The 19,898-nt window shown below is 52.8% G+C and overlaps 6 protein-coding genes across 6 annotated transcripts; 3 read left to right on the plus strand and 3 right to left on the minus strand.

The window, feature by feature from the left end:
• Nucleotides 1-3,125: 3,125 nt before the first annotated feature.
• Nucleotides 3,126-6,592, plus strand: N7532_011484 (putative 1-phosphatidylinositol-4,5-bisphosphate phosphodiesterase Plc1; the record flags this gene model as incomplete). The annotated part of the gene is made up of 2 exons (XM_056623975.1): nt 3,126-5,295; nt 5,361-6,592. 2 exons carry the CDS (start codon nt 3,126-3,128, stop codon nt 6,590-6,592), a joined length of 3,402 nt encoding a protein of 1,133 aa, XP_056468963.1.
• Nucleotides 6,593-7,804: 1,212 nt separating this feature from the next.
• N7532_011485 (nucleobase cation symporter-1 family protein) lies at nt 7,805-9,892 on the minus strand (the record flags this gene model as incomplete). The annotated part of the gene is made up of 5 exons (XM_056623976.1): nt 7,805-8,338; nt 8,397-9,124; nt 9,196-9,445; nt 9,507-9,577; nt 9,793-9,892. 5 exons carry the CDS (start codon nt 9,890-9,892, stop codon nt 7,805-7,807), a joined length of 1,683 nt encoding a protein of 560 aa, XP_056468964.1.
• A 1,008-nt stretch (nt 9,893-10,900) lies between these two features.
• N7532_011486 (MICOS complex subunit MIC10) lies at nt 10,901-11,612 on the minus strand (the record flags this gene model as incomplete). Its single annotated transcript, XM_056623977.1, has 3 exons — nt 10,901-10,950; nt 11,226-11,376; nt 11,541-11,612. The coding sequence occupies 3 exons, from the start codon at nt 11,610-11,612 to the stop codon at nt 10,901-10,903; spliced, it is 273 nt and encodes a 90-aa protein (XP_056468965.1).
• A 342-nt stretch (nt 11,613-11,954) lies between these two features.
• Nucleotides 11,955-16,397, plus strand: N7532_011487 (ribosome biogenesis protein URB2; the record flags this gene model as incomplete). Its single annotated transcript, XM_056623978.1, has 1 exon — nt 11,955-16,397. The coding sequence occupies one exon, from the start codon at nt 11,955-11,957 to the stop codon at nt 16,395-16,397; it is 4,443 nt and encodes a 1,480-aa protein (XP_056468966.1).
• A 163-nt stretch (nt 16,398-16,560) lies between these two features.
• On the minus strand, nt 16,561-17,616 carry N7532_011488 (putative mitochondrial outer membrane protein (Sam35); the record flags this gene model as incomplete). Its single annotated transcript, XM_056623979.1, has 3 exons — nt 16,561-16,959; nt 17,050-17,289; nt 17,371-17,616. The coding sequence occupies 3 exons, from the start codon at nt 17,614-17,616 to the stop codon at nt 16,561-16,563; spliced, it is 885 nt and encodes a 294-aa protein (XP_056468967.1).
• A 614-nt stretch (nt 17,617-18,230) lies between these two features.
• N7532_011489 (copper fist DNA-binding domain-containing protein) lies at nt 18,231-19,884 on the plus strand (the record flags this gene model as incomplete). The annotated part of the gene is made up of 3 exons (XM_056623980.1): nt 18,231-18,265; nt 18,329-18,489; nt 18,539-19,884. 3 exons carry the CDS (start codon nt 18,231-18,233, stop codon nt 19,882-19,884), a joined length of 1,542 nt encoding a protein of 513 aa, XP_056468968.1.
• Nucleotides 19,885-19,898: the final 14 nt, after the last annotated feature.

Here is a 19,898-nt window from a genome sequence, read left to right on the forward strand (position 1 = left end):
CCCCTCCCCCTCTTTCCCCCACTACGCGACTGGGTCGAATAGGAGGGAATGATGATGTGCATCGTGATCGACCGTCTGTGGCACACACACACACACACACACACAAACGAATTTCCCTCTGGCAGTTCCCCCGGGTGGCCAGTTGGGCAACAAGAGAGGACACCCGACTGTTGAACAACCCTGGGATAGCCCTGAAGGATACCCTACCGATCGCCAGCCACAGGGATTAGACTCCTACCCGGATGGGGAAAGGGTGGAAGGTTCATTCGACGTATGGAGTCGTCTCCGACCGCGAGATCAAAACGCAAGAATCCGAAGGCTCCGCAAATTCTCCCCCGGGACCAGCGTGTCGGTGTTGCAAAATACATGAGAGAGGTAAGAATGACGGCGATGTGGGCCTCGATACAAGGCCAGGTATGCGACAATACTGTCGCGCCTCTTCAGCTGCCCACCGACTAAGACATCCGACGCGCTCGCCGGTGCTCGCGCGGAGTGTGCCACGGAGTACTCGCCAGACAATTTTTCAGGGGAAGAAGCGACTCAAAATATGGCCAGTGTGGGGGAACTGGAGCCCGGCAGATAGGCGTCAGACTATGGAAGTCTGAATGGAATAGACTGCCTACTGGTCTCCACTGGAAATGCTCCGTCGTCGCCAGCTCCCGTCCTTCCTGTCTGATGCAAAGGGGACATTATTACCTATGACCCATGTGTACAGTAGAGTGACCGCTCCCCCAAATCCCACTGTCCCCATACCCCGTCATCCCCGTTTTCCCTCCCCCCTTTTTTGGGAGACAGGCGTCTTCCCCTAGAGTTACCAATCTGGTATCAGCGTCATGATTATTTTCTGTTGCCGGGCTTCTCACATCTGAAACACCGATCGGCCCCCCGTTTGGCCGATGGCATTCCCCAGGAAATAAGGGATCGGCCAATGACATCGGGCTGCGAGATCTGCCCATCGTGGGTGGGCGTGCAGTCATTCCACATCGTCATCCCATATCCTACCCAAGATGTAGCCCTGTAAGCTGATAGGCACGACCGGCTGGGTAGACCGCCCTCCCTTTTGCTGGGGAGGTCGCACTGTACCCTCGATCCCTCATACCTGATACCGTAGGAAATTACCTCGCCTTGGTTGCTATGCGCTGTCGTCTTCCGTCTTATTTAATTGCGTCGTCTCCCTTTGGCCCCATTCCCCGGCTGAGATCCCTTGTTGTGTCTGCGTCTGATGCACTCTAAGCCTCATCCTGCGGGCTATACATAGACACGCTTTTCCCTCCCGCTTCCTTGACCTGGCTCTTGTCCTGGACTTTGTTCATTCTGGTCTCCTTCTTTGATACTCTTTCCCCCTTTGATATCAAATCATTTGATCTACTACCACTGCGACTGCTTGGTCTACTGTCAACAGTAGGCTGAAAGGGATTCTCTATTTCAAACACTCACATCCTCTGCTCGCACCTCTTTATCGTTTTTTTTTATTTCTCGGTTCATCAATCCCCCTTCTCCCCGTACCTCAGGTACTAGTACCGCTGGCAGGTACCGCATCTCGTGCTTCGTCGTACATCAGTACGGCTTTGTATCCCACGTGCCTCCCAAAAATACCGTATTACCGGTGGGTCTGAACTCAAGGTATGGTCACATCGTTACCGGTCCACTCCAGCTTCAATTCCAACCTGGCGGAATCGCTGGGATTGATTCATTGATTTAATTATTTTTCATCCGCCCCCCTTCTTTCCCTCACACCCCTCTCGATATCTTTCCCTTTTTAACGCGCGAACCTCCAGCAGGATCCGGTCTCATCCTCATCGCATGATCATCACGATTTCCGCTGCCGCACCCAGTTCGCAAAACCCTACCCTATCGTCCTCCTAGTGGCCACCACGTAACCGTGCAGCAAAGGCGGATCAGCTCACAGCGACGTTCCTAAACGGCACTAAATCACCAAATCCAACATCAGCGAGTCCCTCTGCTTCGGTCCAGTGGCCGATTGCTCGCCCATTTCCCCTTTGGATCGCCTGCATCCACTGCGTTGGCAAGTGTCGCAATTTCCGATTCTCCCATCGCATTTGCCCTCCGCACTCCAGCTTGCGCCGCAAAAAGGTTCCCTGCACGTCCTGTACGGGAACTCCCATCGTCCGCTGCATCGCTAGTCTCCAATCGCGACCAATCGATCGTCGGAATTACTACACTTGGAATAATACCCTGGCCATCTTTTTGTCTTTCTTTTCCTCTCCCCGGCCCTTGCTCGCGCTGCCGCCACCGGTTTGACCACGCGACTACGACTCCGTTGGGGCTCTTGCTGAACTCCCGAGGAGTGAGCCCGCATGCGCTGCGCATACGGCCTTTGACTTACGCTCGCTCTCTCCACTCGTCCCTACCGACCACGGCACCGCGTCCCTCCCTGGTTCGTCCACTCCGGTTGCGCGATCAATTGGCCCATATCGCAACGCCCCTCTCTTGTGCAGGGCAGCAGCTTTCCCCACGGACCGGCAGATCGACAGGCAGAAAAAGAGGGGTAGCATTGGTATCATTGGGAGGCTGTTCAGAGAATCAGCTCGGTTCCGAAAGAAGGAAGTCAGACCTGCGGACCGGAACCTTGCAAGCTGGCGATCCATCCCTCCCCGCTGAGTTCCCTACTGTGACGTCTACCAGACCAGTAATTAGCATTGGCCGGACGCTCTCACCCTCGTGGTAGAAGCCGGTCATCTTGCACGGGGCCACTGCCCGTCGCAATTGTTATCAGGGACTTGTGCTTTGATTCCCTCAGCTGTCCTCTTCCCTTTCCTCGGCTTTTCTCCGTGAGGCGCTCTCCGGCAGGGCTCTCCGCATTGCATTCCAGCCAGGCCAAGATGCAGAGTTCAACACCGGATCATTTCTGCTGAGGACGTGGCTGAATCATCATCTTTCTTACTGTGTCGAGCCTATTCCACTTTGCTTCTTCTGGCCCGGATTCCTTTCCAAATAAGGGCCCCTGCAAAACCTTGAACGGCTGGCTGGTTCCCTGTTCTGTTACCGATTCGTCATTTAAAAGAGTCCAGGTGACTCGGAATTTGGCACGGTTCACGGAAGACTACAACTTCATTACACCTATCGACAGCTGCGCTGCCAGGTCTGATAACAGAGTAGCCGCCATGGCCTACGCTACGGCAACATCACCTCCGGCTCTGGACGCCGATACCCAAGCCAGTTTAAAACTTTCAACCTCTTTTCCCCGCTCAACATCACTACACAATGTTGTCACCTCTTTACCTTCTCATCCGACTCCTCCCTCTGCGCCTTCTTTTACCGCTTCTCCTACCTCCCTTCCGCTCTCGGCCTGCCCTGGTCCCGGGACACCGAATGCCTTCACGCCCGCTGGTACTCCTCTCCAACCTGCCAGTGAGGGACCTCGTGGTCGAATCAATCCGCTTCCGACACCTGCACCTCTTGAGCTTGGCGAGTCAATGATGGCAGTTCCTGAAACACCTGGCATCACTGACCCTACCGCTCCTCCCAAGGCGCCGGGTCTAATGCGTCGGATATCACGAGGGGCTGCCAACAAGCTTACCAGACGAAGACAATCCGCCACTCAAAACGACAAGCGAGACCGCAGCTGCGGTCCAGTCATCATGCGCCGACGCAGTGACAGCAAGACTAGCACCCAACCGCCTCGGGACAACGCGCTCGATTCGAGCAACGAGGACGAAACTAGTGAAGCTTTGGATGGACTTGGCGCATGGGCTGGCTCCGAGCCGTCTAGCCTGCGCAGTGAAAGTCGCATGATGTCAGCTCGCGAAGTCGTTGGGGGCTCCGCCGTTGCTGTCGCGCCAAAGGTGGACTCCGCTGTTCAACGGGGAACGGTTTTGACCAAGGTGACAAAGAAACGCCGCAAGCAGGTCCGGTTCTTCTTGGATTTGGATTCCGCGAAGGTCTTTTGGGACCCCTCCAACCCCGCAAAGCGTTTCTACATCGACGACATCAAGCAAATCCGAGTTGGTGCTGATGCGCGCAACTATCGTGAAGAGCACCAGGTTCCCGAAGACCTGGAGGGTCGTTGGTTCACCATTGTCATTGCGGATTCGGAGCGTTTCAAAGGCCGTGCAGTCAAGACCTTGCACCTGATTGCCCCTAACGACCACATCCTCGACTTGTGGGTCACCACCCTTGAGCACATTTCTCGCTATCGCATCGGCCTCATGGCCGGACTGGCCGCTTCGGGTCAAAGTGAAGGTGTTCTACAGGCCCACTGGCAACGCGAGACGTCGAGATTGTTCCCGCAAGGACCACGTCCGGGCGAGGAGCAAAGCCTTGACTTCGGTGCCATTGAGAGTGTCTGTCGCAGTTTGCATATCAACTGTTCGAAGAACATGCTCCGGGCTCAGTTCACCAAGGCCGACGCCGGTCGTAATGGCAAGTTGAATTACTCCGAATTTAAAGACTTCCTCACGCGCCTGAAGGAGCGAAAGGATGTCAAAGAGGTCTTCAAGGCACACGCGGAGGACTCGAAGATGGGTCTCACTCTGAATGAGTTCCTAGCCTTCCTCCGCGATGAGCAACAGGAAGACATTGACACCGACCGAGCTCAATGGGTTGCCCTCTTTGAGAAGTTTGCTCGCAGATCCAAGCCTCGCGTTCCCTCTGACGCTTCGGACGTCAGCGTCCCTTCGCCTCCACCTCGCATGAACCTCAATACCTTCTCCTCCTTCCTGGCATCGCCTAGCAACGGCATCTACGCATCCCGTCCTCCTAAGTCGCGATTTGACCGACCATTGAATGAGTATTTCATTTCCAGCTCGCACAACACTTACCTGCTTGGCCGCCAAGTTGCCGGTGCTTCGAGCACCGAGGCATACATCAGCGCTCTGCAGCAAGGGTGTCGTTGTGTAGAGATCGACTGCTGGGATGGTACAGACGGGCGACCAATCGTGTCGCACGGACGTACTATGACCACAAGCGTCTTATTCGCTGATTGCATCACGGTCATCAATCGTTATGCTTTCATTTCATGCGACTTCCCTCTGATCCTTTCTCTTGAGGTGCATTGCAACCCGGAGCAGCAACTGGCAATGGTCAAGATCATGAAAGATACCTTCAAGGAGCAGCTCATCCTCGAACCCTTGATGACCAACTGCTTTATCCTTCCATCGCCAGAAGAGCTGAAGGGTCGCATCCTGGTCAAGGTCAAGACCTGTGACGAAACCTCTGGAAATCCTCGCCAGGACTCAGTGAGCACTGTGGGCACCCATGGCCGCAAGCGCAGTGCCAGCTCTCCATTTGTTCGCCCTACTCCTCCCCCGAAATATCTCTCGCCACTCCGATTTCGTCCTTGTCTAGCCCACCTTCGATCGGTACTACTCAGGACAGTATCGGCCCTCTGATATCTCAAGACCGACGCTCCCTCACTGCGACGAGCATGAGCAGCGCCACGGAGGATAGCGACGGTGCGCTCATCTCTGCCCACAACGAGAAGAAGAAGCGACGCCGCCAAAAGAGCAAGATCACCAAGCCTCTGTCGGACCTGGGGGTGTACTCTCGTGGCTATAAGTGGCACAGCTTCAGCTCCCCTGAAAGCCGAAAGTACAACCACGTTTACTCATTCGCGGAGCGGTCGTTCGAGAGCATCTGCCAAACCCATGATAACAAGGTTGCTTTGGAATCTCACAACCGCAAGTACCTCACTCGCGTTTATCCTTCTGGGTTCCGTCTTCGCTCTTCCAATTTCGACCCGAACAAGTTCTGGCGCCGCGGTGTCCAGATGGCCGCCTTGAACTGGCAGACCTACGACATTGGCATGCAGATGAACCAAGCCATGTTCGCGGCTGGCAGCGACCGTACCGGCTATGTCCTCAAGCCCGACAGTCTTCGTCTTCCTGCACCAGACAACGAAAATCAGAAGCGCAAGACCGAGCGCCAGATGGTCAAGTTCTCCGTGGATGTTATTTCGGCTCAACAGCTTCCTCGTCCTCGCTCCATTGGCCCTGAGGATAACATCAATCCTTATGTCGAGATTGAGATGTTCAGTGCCGATGACCGTGGCCAGAGCGTCGCATTCGGCGAGGGTGGTATGGATGCTTCTGCTCGCAGCGGCATGTCTGGTATTGGATATCCTCATCGTCGACGCACCAAGATCGAGCAGAGCAATGGCTACAGTCCGGTTTTCAATGATCGCTTCAAGCTTTCTCTTGAGACCAAGTACCCAGATCTGGTCTTCGTCCGCTGGACTGTTTGGAGCTCCTTGGATGGACGCAGCGCTGGAAACAACAACTCTGTGCAGCTGGCCACTTTTACTGCCAAGCTCACTAGTCTGTCTCAGGGCTACCGCTACCTGCCTCTGTATGATGGTAGTGGTGATCAGTACCTGTTCTCAACCTTGTTCTGCCGAATCTCGAAGGAGGATCCTGTCCCTTGTCAGCGACTGGGAATCGAAGAGCTCCGTGCCGAGCGCCTGGGCATCTTGCGACAGATTGGCCAGACGGTCTTCAAGCGATCCTCGTCTACCGACCGCGAGAAGGACCAGGCTACGGAGCGCAGCGATCCTCCCAGTCCAGATGAGAAGGATAGCTCTCCCAACCTCACACCGACAGTCTCCACTGCTTCTACCTCTTCATTCGTGCCCTAATGGGGCTTATCAAGAGGGCTTCCTCATACAACATCTACCGAGACCTGTGCTGGTTCTGGCCGGTAGACTCCACCTACATTTTCCATTCCATCTTCGGCCACGATGCCGTGGCATTCTTCTTTTCTTGCATTTGATGACATTCGTTTCATCATGAGGAAGTTCTGTTCTTGCCATTGCTATACCCGTCGCAGCGATACCCCCTTGTTATGTTAGCAACTGTGTGTATATCTTTTCTGTCATTTGTTTCCTTGTTCTCCACCTCACATTGGGACTTGTTTTTTAAATTTCGGGGCTAGGGTGTTCAATGTTTGTTTTTGTCGATTTCAATTTGATTATTCGGGCTTGGGAAACATCTTGTTTCGGCGGAACGGCCACTCAACCATCGCATTTGCGGGAGTCTCACACTGGGAAAGATCATCGTGGCTGGTTCACCGGAGCGCTACTCATCACGCTTTTTTCTTTTTGTGCGCTTTTATCAAGCATCTTACGAGCATGAAGGGCACTTATTCAGGGAATAACCATTCGCATTTGGTCTTGGAGAAAGGAGAACATATTTTATTTTTCCTGCTTTCGTTTGATTTTTGCATAGCCATGTTACTTTTGACTTTGCTTATATAGCTTCCCATCTCTTGAGCTTTTTCATTGCGATGGCGAAGGAAATTTCGTGGGTGCGGGTTATCGCCTACTTGTCTGTCGTTTAATACCTCAATGTCTCCATTCTCTACTTCTTGACCTTCGTCCCCTCTTCATATTATGTGTTAATACTAGATGACGAGATGACGCGCTGGGTCGCAACGGATACCATACTTTTTTCTTTACATCTTACCCACTCGTCATAGTTAAAGTTTAGTATCTAATATCATTTTAAATGGATGAAAATCTGGCCATCAATACAGCAGATCGATTATTTTCTCCGAATCCCGACTTTTCCGAAGGCCAGGTCTTAAGTTTTAATATCTTAAAATGACAGTTCCGATCCGGAGCGTGGACTGTTGGAGCTTCGCCGAGCGAGCTATCCGTCTCAAAATAATCAGATTAAGAAGATTCGTCTCATCATATCCTGTCAAATGACAGATTCCAGTACTGCACATATCGAGTCCAGTTCTCATCACTGGAGAATGTACGGGTATCCATAACCATCCCCAAGAAATAGAATGTACACTAAAAAAAGTATCGCCAAAAACAATTTCCTTAAGAATCACAGAAAACACTTCAGACCTTCTTCGACGCCGCGGTCAAGCCCTTTTGATCGTCGGGTGGCAAAGAATCCGAGATGGATCTTCGTTCCCCGTATCCCTGGTTCTCCTCGTCGCTGATTTCCTGTCCATAAGCAACCTGGAACTCGTCGATGTCAATATCGACTTCGTTCCAGGTCTCGCTGGCAGCAGGAACAGGGAAGATCTTCGTCAGGATCCAGTACATGCCGCCGGAGACGATGACTCCGGAGAAGTAATTGATGTTGTAGATGTACTGTGCGCCGACGGGAACTTCACGTCCCACTGCGCCGGCGAAACCAACGATGTTGATGAGAATTCCAGCAAAATAGGATGCGTAGGCGCGCCAGGAGAATCCGAGCGTGTAGTAGTAGGGGTCTGATTTTTTGGCGCTGTACAAGGCCTTGATATCGAGGTAGCCGCGGCGAACGATATAGTAATCGCAGATCATGACACCGGCAATGGCGGAGAGGAAAAGGGAGTAAGCGGACAGGTAGGTGGTGAACTGATTTGAGGAGACAACGAGGTTCCACTGGGGCAGTTTAGCGTCTGAGCTTTGATAAAGTCGCACAAGGGTTGAGAAAACTTACTGGGCACATAGCCAGACCGATAGCGGCACAGATATAGCTGCCACGACGAATGTTGAGGTAACGAGGCAGAAGAGCCGTCAGATCCGTTCCAGCAGAGACTGAGTTGGCAGAGATGTTGGTTCCCAACTGAGCAAGTGCGAATCCAGTCGCGATGATGAAGATACCGAAACGTTGGCCAGAGCTAGCTCCGTTCAGGAACATGCCGAGAAGGTCAAGTGGGTTCCAGACAGGGTCGGTGTTGAAGATCACCGAGGAAGATGAAGACACGATAATACCGATGAACGAGGTTACACCGAATCCGATAGGGATTGTCAACAGCTGAGACCACAAAGCGTCCTTTGGTGTTTTGGCAAACCGAGAAAAATCAGGATCATTCATGATGAGAGCGGCGAAGTTACCGATGCATGTCATGATGGCCTTGACAATTGCCCATCCCAGGGCGCTTCCGTGGACGGTGTTAGGCTGGTGGATGATGGGACCAATGCCATTAGCCCGCTCAATAGCCCAGGCAAAGAAAGCGATGGCGGCAATGGGCGAGTAAATTGCCTTGACAGTGAACAGATGGCGCACTTTGTGCACCGGGAACCACAGGGCCGGCAGGGAAAGGAGCCAGAAGAGGAAGAAACTGAGGAAGCCCTTGGTGTCGACGCCGGCACTGGCGGAAAGGCCGTTGTGCAGATTCCTGTAGCTAGGCCAGATGGCCTCGATCATCAGGGTGACACACTCGCCTATGAAGAAATTGCTGTCAGTATCCATGTATGTCTATTCGACATGTGATAGTGTTTGGAGATATGCATACCTCCAATGTAGCCCTGGACACCGTACCAGATGATGGCCATGACCACCCGGTTAATGACGGGCCAGAAAGATCCCCATATTCCAAACGATGCCCGTACTGTGACGGGAAACGAGATGTGGTAGACAGCACCAATGCGACCTGTCAGGCAAACGAAGGCTGCGGCGATAAAATATCCGATCCAGACGCAAATCCACGACTGCCACCATGAGAGGCCATCAACAATCATGGAAGATGAGATCATCCAGGTGTTCTAAAGTCAGTTATTGTTAGCGACCATTATCGGCTAAGGTTAGCGCCTCTAGAAGACTCACAATGTTCAGAGAATCCGCAATCCAAAATGCAATATAGTTCAGCCATCTCCATTGGCGGCGTTCTGGTTCGACTGTATAGATGGATCATCGATTCGCACCGGTCAGCCTGACTTGTCTTTGTCCGAGGTCTCGAAGCTTTTTCATCGACGGAATAGGAAGGTGGGATGAAGCGGTCCGGGACAGTGATGACAGGTTTATCCCATCTGACGGGAAGTGTAGAGGAACAAGGAAAAGAGAGCATCGGCAACGCGAGATAGGCCCGCTCAGCTCCAGCTATGATTCTCACCTGGCCGCAAGTCATCATTTGTGAGCATCAACTGGGCACTGGTGAGCCCGGGCTCGTTGGCCACCGTCACCTTGTCGAGAATCCATTTGAGCTTCGACATCGTGTCCGGGGTCGATGGAAGAAGTATGTACAAGGATGAACACGGGGCCCGGAGTCGATATATGTACAAGATATATGTCAAGGAATCCGGAAAAGAGCTTCTGAAAAGGAAAAAGGACCGTCTAGAATGACCCCAACGATGGGGGCAATGATATAATGAGTCCGCATGGCCGTCGCATGCTGGGCCCAGTCCAGCGGTCGCAATCCCTGTTCGAGCTCGGAGCGCATGGGCGTGGCGCGATAAGGAGGCAATCAGCATCCACCGAGCGAGCCGATCCCTGACAGTGGCGTGGTAGGCTCCGCCATGTGCAAAGTCAAGTCCTCGCAGGGACGCTATCGCCCAGACCCTCTACGGGGTCCCCTAATACACCGCAGTCACGCTTGCCAGCATCGCTGATAAGCGGGTGCGGACGGCCACCGCGGGAGCTCCACCCTCTCCGCAAGAATCGCAGCCGGGCTGATGATTGGCGAACCTCGGGGGACCTATCTAATCATCGGACGAGGTGCAGCAGCTGGCTAATTCCGATTATCATTGGAGGACGCCCGACGATTCCCTTGACTCGATGAGATCGAGTAATGGATTGGGTCACGTGGTCTATACTAGTAGTCCGGGGAGAGCGCCCATAGTTATCTATCGCGCCTCGATTATTCAGACGTATTGCCATTAGAAACTAATTGACATTGGTTTACATCCGTCCCATTGATTCCTTTGTGCCTAAACGACCTGCCGATTTATGCTTAAATTATCCACGCGAATGTCTACGCTGGGCGGCATACGCGGTACACTTCACAATTTGGGGCAACATGTACCATTTAGGAGTTTCGATTCAATGGGGTCAAGGAGATACAAAAGACTGCTAAAGGGAAGGAAGACGCAGGATACCCTCGGGCATCCCACAGAGAGCGAGACGGAAACCATTCTAGGAATTTCTCTTCTTTCTAATAACCCCGGGCTCCAATCTCTCGATTTCTGTACAGAGTATCGTACACATGAGGAAGCCGTGAACCTCTACCGGTGAAGAAGGTCTCTGACGGGCGAATCGCCGCGGCGGAAGGAAGCTATCAATCAATTAGCCCATGAACGACCCCGAGGGATGAGTACGGCGAAAATGGCTCGGCAAGACAAGCTCTGCAACTAGACCCGAGCTCTCGGTCCGGACTCGGATCCCGAGACCTCCATCTCCATCCAAACGTGGAGGTGCACCCCACCAGGTGCGAAATCCATGGAAACGGAAGATCCAGAGTGGAAGAGAACCCAATGAAACAGGTTTGCAGAGCTTGTCCAGCTCCAACCGGTCGCTCCAAACATAGGAGTCATGTAGAGGTAAACATACCATCGGACTCCTCCCAGGCACGACCAGCACCGAAACCGAGACCAACCCACGCAGGCCAGGCCCTCCGCTTGAACAGCAGAACCGAGAAAACGACACCGAAGGACAAACCGAGAGAGGACTTGATGATCATGGAGGAAATGGCGCGGTCCCACTATCGCGTTGCAACAATTAGCCTACGTTTCCGATTCTGCCCGGGGGGCTTCAAATTGCGATCGATTCACTTCGAGCATGGGACGACCAGTGGATTGAAGGCTCGCTCGAGTTGGACGCCTGCAGTTCGAAGCTTGAGAGGGCTCTTCACAGGACGGTTCCTACCTTCTCGTTAAGCAGGGCTTCGCTAACGGGCTTGGTCGCCCGCGCGACCCGGGTCTCGCTGGAATCGGCCATTGCGAACTGACGAGCGCGGAGGGAATCAGTCTTAGGTACCACGAGTATTTTCCAGCTAATGCGAAAGCTCACCGGTAGTGAATGGCGGGTGGGAGGAGGGTGAACGTGGCGGGAATGAGGAGTGCAAGGAGTTCGGGAGGAGTGAATCAGTCGGGCAACTACGAAAGGCGGTCGGCCGGGCATTTGACCGTTTTTTCTCTTTTGGTCAACTTTTTTTCCTCTCGAGTAAGCCGACCTCCACATAGTTAAAACAGACTGGTTTTCGCGATGCCTCAGCTTGCGGAGGTAAGTGTGTCTATACCTAATGCCACACCCACGTTTTGTGGCCAGTTTTAACGCAAGATGGAACAGCCCCCGAGCTCGTCGCAAGAGGCGCTCCTCCGCCTCGAGAAAGGCAGCGACGCTCCGACCACGCAACTACACAATGCAGCGCAAATTCTCGGTGTCGACCTGAAACTGTGTGAGAGCCACCCAGAGACGCATCGGATCGCCCAGGCACAAGGCAAGGCCGCGCCGAAGGAGGAGTGGGTGCTCCGATGGTTGTTGAAGAAACTCAGGAATGGAAAGAACTTCCGCGTCGACCCCAACTCGTTCCTTCTTCTGCGACAGGTCATTGATCGTGTCTCGGCTAGGAACCTGGCCACGATCCTCAAAGACCAAAGATTCCTCTCCGTACTCTGTGATACAGTGGCGGACCTGGAAGCAGATATCTCGGTAACGTCTGGCGGCGGCGTTCCCATTTCGAGTCCTGAGTCGGACTCAAGCCAAACTTTGGCCAGCTCTCCACCTGCGAATGACGGTCGGGGATCTCATGGGACAAAGCGCAAGAGAAACGAGGGGAATGATACCGATGCCATGGACCTTGACGAACAGCCGCAGAACCCCGCATCCTGCTTTCTCACGTTCATTCGTGCGCTGGACTGCCTCTACGGTATTGTGACGTTGACTCAGCTCACACTGACTTCCGACGAAAATGCCCATTCGCTCCTGAAGCTGGCGTTGAGAGGCGAACCGGAGGTCGTTGCACGGCTGCTGGGCCAGTCGTTCCAGCTGTCAGCCGTGGCTATCACGCAATTTTCTCACGCTCGAAAGACGACGGATCTTCAGCACATGCTGTATGTGCTCCCGGCAATGCTTGAAATGTGGGAGCTGAGGTCGTATGGCCAAGACGATAAGGATCATAAAGCAAGCAACGATTGCTTTGCGCAGTCCTGCTTCGCCTATGCGCTCAGACTTCAGCTCTGCCTACGTTCCATCAAACTGGATACCGATGAGAGGGCTCACCTTCTTCACTCCATTGAGCGCATTCTTGCTGTACACGTACTACTGCCGGCTCGGGCGGCCTTTTATGCCCGAGGTGGCACCGGAATCGATTATTCCAAGGAGTCCAACCCGAACTGGAACTGTGTGCAACCAGTGACCGATACTTTCAGGCCGATCATTCGGGAGCTCTCTATGACCCCCCAAGCTGAGAGCAACGGCAACCATGAATCTGCCTGCGCTGCATGGAAGTCTATCGAGTTGCTCCCCGAACTCTTCGATAATGCCGTTCGTGCAGTCCCTAGATATGACTTCCGAAGGCAAACAGTCGAAGTTCCATGGTTGGAGACCTTGTTTGTGTCTGTTGCAGAGCTGGCCTATGACGCAACAAAAGATGATGAGCCCGAATGCTACTCATCTCGTTTCGTTTCAGTGTTGGAACAGCTTCTTCGTGTAGCTCTGGACCGAGACGTTGGCCTCACCCTTCACACCATCCTTACGCATACTCGCTACACGGGTCTTTTCCACAAAGGCCTGAAAGGAGTCGAGTGGGATGTCACCGCTCTAATGATCAGCTTGGGGGTAGATGTCTTCATGCCCAACTCTGGATTGCGTGACTCCCGAATGCTTCTGGATGCGTTGCTTGACAAGATCATGCTTCAATGGCGCGAAAATGACTCGAAGAAGGACGAATACAAACTTGTCAAGAACAATATTGTTATTCCGCTTCTCCGCGGTTTTGCAACCGCAAGAGATCTTCCCACCTTCATGGAAGTGTGGCACAATCAGTTGATCATCCTGGAAGAGGCTCGTTCCCGAAATGCGGATTTGCCATACTTTTCCGTATGGGAAGACGATGACCTGTGTGACACCTATAGTGATTTGATGAAGACTTCGCCTACTGCCTCAAATGTTGCGGCCCAGATGCATACCGCTGCCGAGACCATCAGAGACTCTAATGGGAAGGTCTCCGAATCGTCCCAATCGTACGCAAAATTTGTCATAATGGAAGCCAGCTTCAGAGAGAAGGCTCTGGATTTTCCTGAATCGGAAACTGTGCTGTCTAGCTTCCTTGAGTTCCTGCGTGCCACCCTTTCCTCGAAGCAGGTCCTTCACTGGCGATGGAGACTGTGGCGATTCCTGCTCAATGTTTTTCAAAACAAACTGGAATCCGCCGATAGTCCATTCGCCCAAGCAACTAATTCTCTAGTCGAAATTGCGTCAAAGGTCATCCAGCGCAATCATAAAAAGCACAAGGACATCCCTCTCGCTCATCTGGAGTCTTGGGAGGCATACCGTTTTGTTTTGGCGGCTATCAAGGACAAGCCAACCAAAGAGCAACTGGAAACATTTGCTGTTATCTCCGATAAAGTAACGGACTTTGTGGTCTCGATCTCGCCTGATGATGCTCAGAAATCGATGAAAGCGCCGTGGAATGGCCGAGTGGAAACCTTAAGATCTTCAGCAAATCTGGCGTTTGCCTACATTCTCGCCAACCAGAGAGCTCCACAAATCTGGAAGCAGATCAAGGCTGAGACACGCTCACGTCTCTTCGAGCATCTCCTCTCGCTGGCCGCAGCTCAATATCGTCCTTCCCAGCTGCCTCTAGAAGCAACTTCCGATGATGCGCGATTCCTTCAAATGTGGGCTAGTATGGTCTGTCACGAGTATCTGCTGGGTGTCCAAGTCATCGTGCCCGACTTGGCACTTCTCTTGAACAAGAGCATCGAGAATGAGTCTCCGAACCGCCGTCTCTGCATGGAGAGTTTGCAGCGAATCCCTGCATCCTCCATCACCCGAGGCCTACGAACCGTGCTCTTGGACAAGTTGCACAATGTGATTCTTCAGCAGGACAGTTCCCCTGAGGTGACAGTCGGACTCCTGACAATGATGGCAAAGCTGGCAGCTATGCCCAAAAGCGATGCTGCGGTAACCGGGGACTGGGAGCCCATCTGGACCGCAGCCCGAGCAATTACTTTGGAGGGCACTGAACTCGATCTTCAGATCATGAAGTCCTTCCGACGCTTGCATCGCGCGATAATCTCCAAGCTTTTGGTGCTGTCCGAGGATGAACGGGTCAAGTCGTTCAAGACACTATTTGCTAGAGTCTCCAAGCAGTCCTCCAAGTTGCGTCAAATTGACCGTGATTCCATGGCGTGCTTCCTCCTTCGTCTTTCTTTGTCGGAACTCTGGGTGCATCGCAGCAAGCTACACAAGGCTTATTCTGAAGATGAACTGGCCTCCTGCCGTCAACGGGTGTTTGGCTTGGTATTGGCGGAAATGAAATCCGTCAAGGATCAATGCAGGAAGCAAAAACTGGAGGAGACTATCACCCTGATCAAGACGATCGATGCCCTCGAAGACTTTGAGGACATGGCACAGAACAATATCGAGGTCGAGAAGTTCTTGACGAAGATTGAACATTACATGGAGATGTCGGTGGACTCGGGCCCTTCTCGATTGATCCGCCGACGCCTCCTTGCAACCAAGGGGCCAGAGAAGAGCATTACAGAACCGGTGCTTCGCGCTGCCGAGACTCTGACCCTCCGGTCGCTCTATGCCGAGGATCAGCAGCTCTTTATCCGCGCCACTACCGAGCGCTTCCGTTCTATGCCCGCCGAGCTTAGTGGCAAGATTATTCAGGAACTATGCGTGTCCGGTCTGAGAGAAGAGAATTCTGGATACCGACTACTCGTTGTGTACCTCGCTGTCGCAAGTATTTCTGGCGTGGAAGATAAGGAGAATGCCGTGGCTCGTGAACTGTCTTCGCTCTCTACAACTTTGGCTGAAACCATCGTGCAATGCACTTCGGTCGAGCAGTTCTGCTTCGCAACAGAATGTCTGACCTTACTCCTCCGAGTTCACTCCCGCTGCCTTTCCCAATCAAATATCGATTCCATCCTGGCCTCCATCACGGCCGCAGCCTCTTCCGACGGCCCACATATCTCGCCTAAATACGCCCCTACAATTTTCTCCCGTCTGTGCCGCCTGCTGGGCACTGTTCTGGGTCTTCAGCGTATCAAGATCGGTGGCCGCTTCCACCTGGTGAACAATGCCATGGGTCGGCTGTTGGGCTGTCTATTCGCGCGGTCTCGCAAGCGCCCCCGCTCCGCTCGTGTTAAGTCGAGTATCTCACAGCCTTTCTGGCTGGCTCAGCTCGATGTTTTCCATGCTACGCATTTCACTCGCCTTCTTACCACACTGTGTGACCCGACCTTGTCCGCCGTCCTTCGCGTTCAGCCTGGTTCCTCACGCGAGGCTCTTACCGATGAAACTAAGAAGGTAAAGAGCATCGCGGGTCAATATCTCAAGTACATTGTTATGAAGTACGCGCAAAACTCTCTGCAAGGCGCCCTGGTTCCAAATATCAAGGATGCGCTTATGCCTGGTTTCTACGCTGTGCTCGACGTGATGTCGAAGGAGACTTTGCGCTCCCTGAATTCCCAGCTGGATGTCTCGGCCCGAGCTGTGTTCAAATCGCTCTATGACGACTATGTCAAGTTCGGCAAGTGGAACATGGCTTGATCCGGCAATTCGTCATAAGCATTTTTGTCTTGATTTTATTGCATACTTCGGTGCCTGGTTATGTACAAATACTCCTATATTCTTACACTGGCCTCTAGCTAGACATGATATCCCACAATGCATTGATGAATCTTGCATTATTTGAGTTAAGTGTTGGCGTGATTCACGCGAAAAATCGCAGTAGTTTTTCTCGGTGTTGCACAAGGTTTTGATGCTCACGGAGGAGCGGCGCCAATCGATTCTGCTTCCATCCCATTCCTTCATCCAAGATGAGATGTGTGTATGCAAACACGCTGGCATCGAAAAGTCCAGGGTTCGGCCGTCCGAAGAAGTGGTCGTCATCGCCCAATAAAGAGGAGAGTGCCTCGAAAGCATTCACGGCATCACCTTCTAAATCAGCGACGTCGATGTATTTTGATGTTCGAAGAAGTTCATCACGAGCTGCCTGCTTCAACTGCACCGCAAGGGCAGTACGGACAATTGTGTTTGAGGTGGCCGGCTCGACATACAGACGTTGGGCCACGGCCTCGAAGTTGTGGTCGTTCAGATACAGCATGTACAACTAGTTTGTGTCAACCTGGTAGTTCCTGCCACAGGGTTGGGGGTTTCGCTTTTTTTTTTTTTTTTTAAAAAAAAAAAAAAAGTCACTCACCCATGCATTGCGTATCCGGTGGTCCAAGAGTGACGCGTATACCTCGAACCGCAGATTTAATTGCTGCTCCTCCTCGCAGTGAACTTGTTCAATCGCCCATTTCTGCAACTTATGCGACGGGATGGCATCCGCTATCTCGACTGGTTGGGCTGGAATGAGGAAAGGCAAAGAGCCCGTTGGTGAAGCATGGTTATTTGAGGGGGTCACTTCGAAGTCGATTCCGACAAATTTCAGGTACGCCTGGTAGCAAAGAAACATCAGTACGATCGCTCAAGACTGCTTCCTCCGCAGCGTTGACTGTTTGCTGGAGCCCACACTCACCTGCCACTTTAGACACTGCGGATTGAAAGAGGGCCGTCCACGGCGCGCGGCAGCAGCGTTGCTGAAGACAAACAGCTGGTTTTCGTGTTGTCGTGTTGGAGACCGTTGCGGCAGATCGTTGGCAGGATACGTGGCCAATGGAAACTTGTCGAAGAGCTTCTTGATGGGAGGGGGCACGGTAAAGAAAGAAGAGGCACCGCCAGGACTGCTGGCCTTGGTTTGGCCCTCACTGGGCGTTGGAGGCATTGCGACGTGAAGATCTCGGAGGTATCAAGGAACGGCCTCGGCCGCGACGTCAACCCACTCGACACGCCAAGCCAGCACGAGCCCACAGAATCTGACTAAGCCGAGCTCCCCGCATCGCCTGCCTTTTCTCGCGGGATTGATTCTTCTGGTTCTGGACGGATCCTCTCTTTTCAAGTGTTTTGTCGCCCTGTCGTCACCGGTCGTTCCGGCCCAGCTCTCAGGTCCCGTGTCCCATCCATCGGCGACCTTTTCTCTCCTAACCCCGACATTCCGCTTCGCCCCGCCCTCCGTTGTGTCGCATACACTTCATTCCCGGAACAACTCGAACGACCAAGTCTGTCTGAGCGACCGCGACACTGATGGATACTGTCCTGTCGCATCACTTTTAATTAGCTTTTTTCTGTGAGCGGGAACAACAACGACGACGACAACAGAGGGCAGTCGCGCTTCCGTCCAACTTTGTCCTTCTTTCAACATCGAACCACCTCCGTCTCTCAAACGCTCGAGACGCATCTGCTCTGGATGTAAATCCCGATTCAACCTGCCGAATATTCGCTGGGATCCTCCTTCTCTATATCTGTTGTTTGATCTCTATATCAATCTCTCGTCCTAAAATGCCTTACGACGAAGAAGGCGTGAAATGGTCTTGGTGAGGCTCTTTGCGGCCCGCAATGTCATATGTTGTCGACTAACGACAATTGTAACCAAACAGCGAACCATGTATCCGTGGTCACCGGTCTTCGAAATGCGACCACTTCGAAAGAATCATGATGAAAGTGCCCAAGGCGGGACGCCCGCTATCAAAATGTCCACATGTCAAGGGAACCTGCAGCTGCCAAAAGACATATGCCGTGATGGTTCGAATCCCCAAAGGTAAGTGTACGCCTTAGCTCTCTAGATGACTTAGCTCATCCATAACCAGGTTCCTCCTGTCTCTGCCGCCCCGTTAAGCTATTAGAGGGTGGAGACAAGCATGATTCAGCCCAGGGTTCTCGATCACACCCTACACCATCATCATCACCGGCGAGCAACAATCAATGGAAGGTCCAAAAGGCTTCGAGAAAGAACGAAACCGTGCAATATGCATCAGAAAGAGTAGCCAAAGCCCTTGAAAACAGACCGGACCTAGACGCTATGCCAAATAATGTCAAGGTCGAAGAAGGGCCAAGCTCCGATTCATGTGGCTACAGCCTGTGGCAACTCCCGCAGACGAGCCAGTCTAACTGCTGCTCCAAGAAACCTCAAGCAGAACACCAACCTCCTCTAGTGGCACAGAATGGTGGGGGCTCTTGCTGTGGCGGCGGGTCTGCCTCACAGCCAGCAGCTCCTAGCACTCAGATGCCCGAATACCCTATCTACCCTACCTACTCCACCTACCAACCATCTCAGCCTGCTTCTTGGAGTGGTGCTCCCTATACGCAATACTCTACATCTCAGGCACCTTGGCAAAATGCTACAGCTCCTATGCAGGGGCCATTCATGCCGGCGTTTGGGACGCACGGGAACCAGTTTCCATTCGGGCAGATGAATGGACTAGAAACACCCCACAGCCAAACCTCTATGTCCTTCACCCCAACCTCTCAAACCCCTGCCTATACCCCTGGGAATACGTCTGCCGATTCGAATAATGATTGCGAGTGTGGAGACGGATGCCAATGCCTTGGCTGTGCAGTCCACCCGTTCAATAACACAACCCGTCAACATGTGCAGGAGATGGGTGCCATGATGACATTGAATGGATACGAAAAAACTCCCGATTCCATGACACCGGCATACCAGCCCAGTGCCAACAGTGGCAGTGCTATTTCAATCCCGCCGTCCTATTACGTTCCGCAAAATCATCATCATATCGAATCTTACCCGGATCACCATGTGAACCAACAGCTGATGCCTTCATCTGAATACTACACTCTGGAATATCCTGTTCAGATCCCGTCTGCTTGTTCGGACGTAACAGGCAGTTGTCAATGCGGTAGCGACTGCAGCTGTGTTGGTTGCCTTACTCACAGCGGCCACACCGGCATGTCGATGCAATCATTCCTCCCCCAGTCGATGGGGCAAAACAATTCTGCTGCGGGACAAGCACAACCTGGCCCTTATGATCTGCTATCGGATGAAATGTATCCGCCAGAGTTGAATGATAATGCCCCATTCCATCAGCAACAAGCCTCGGGTGCTGCAGACGGTCACACATCTCGCATCCCGGTGTTGGAAAATGTGGACACCCATTGCCTGAGTCCGCGCACACTGCAGACATCCATGATGTAATCTTCTGCGAAAAG

Source organism: Penicillium argentinense (genome assembly GCF_028826775.1).
Source record: "Penicillium argentinense strain IBT 30761 chromosome Unknown utg000011l_segment0_segment0, whole genome shotgun sequence".
Taxonomy (NCBI): domain Eukaryota; kingdom Fungi; phylum Ascomycota; class Eurotiomycetes; order Eurotiales; family Aspergillaceae; genus Penicillium; species Penicillium argentinense.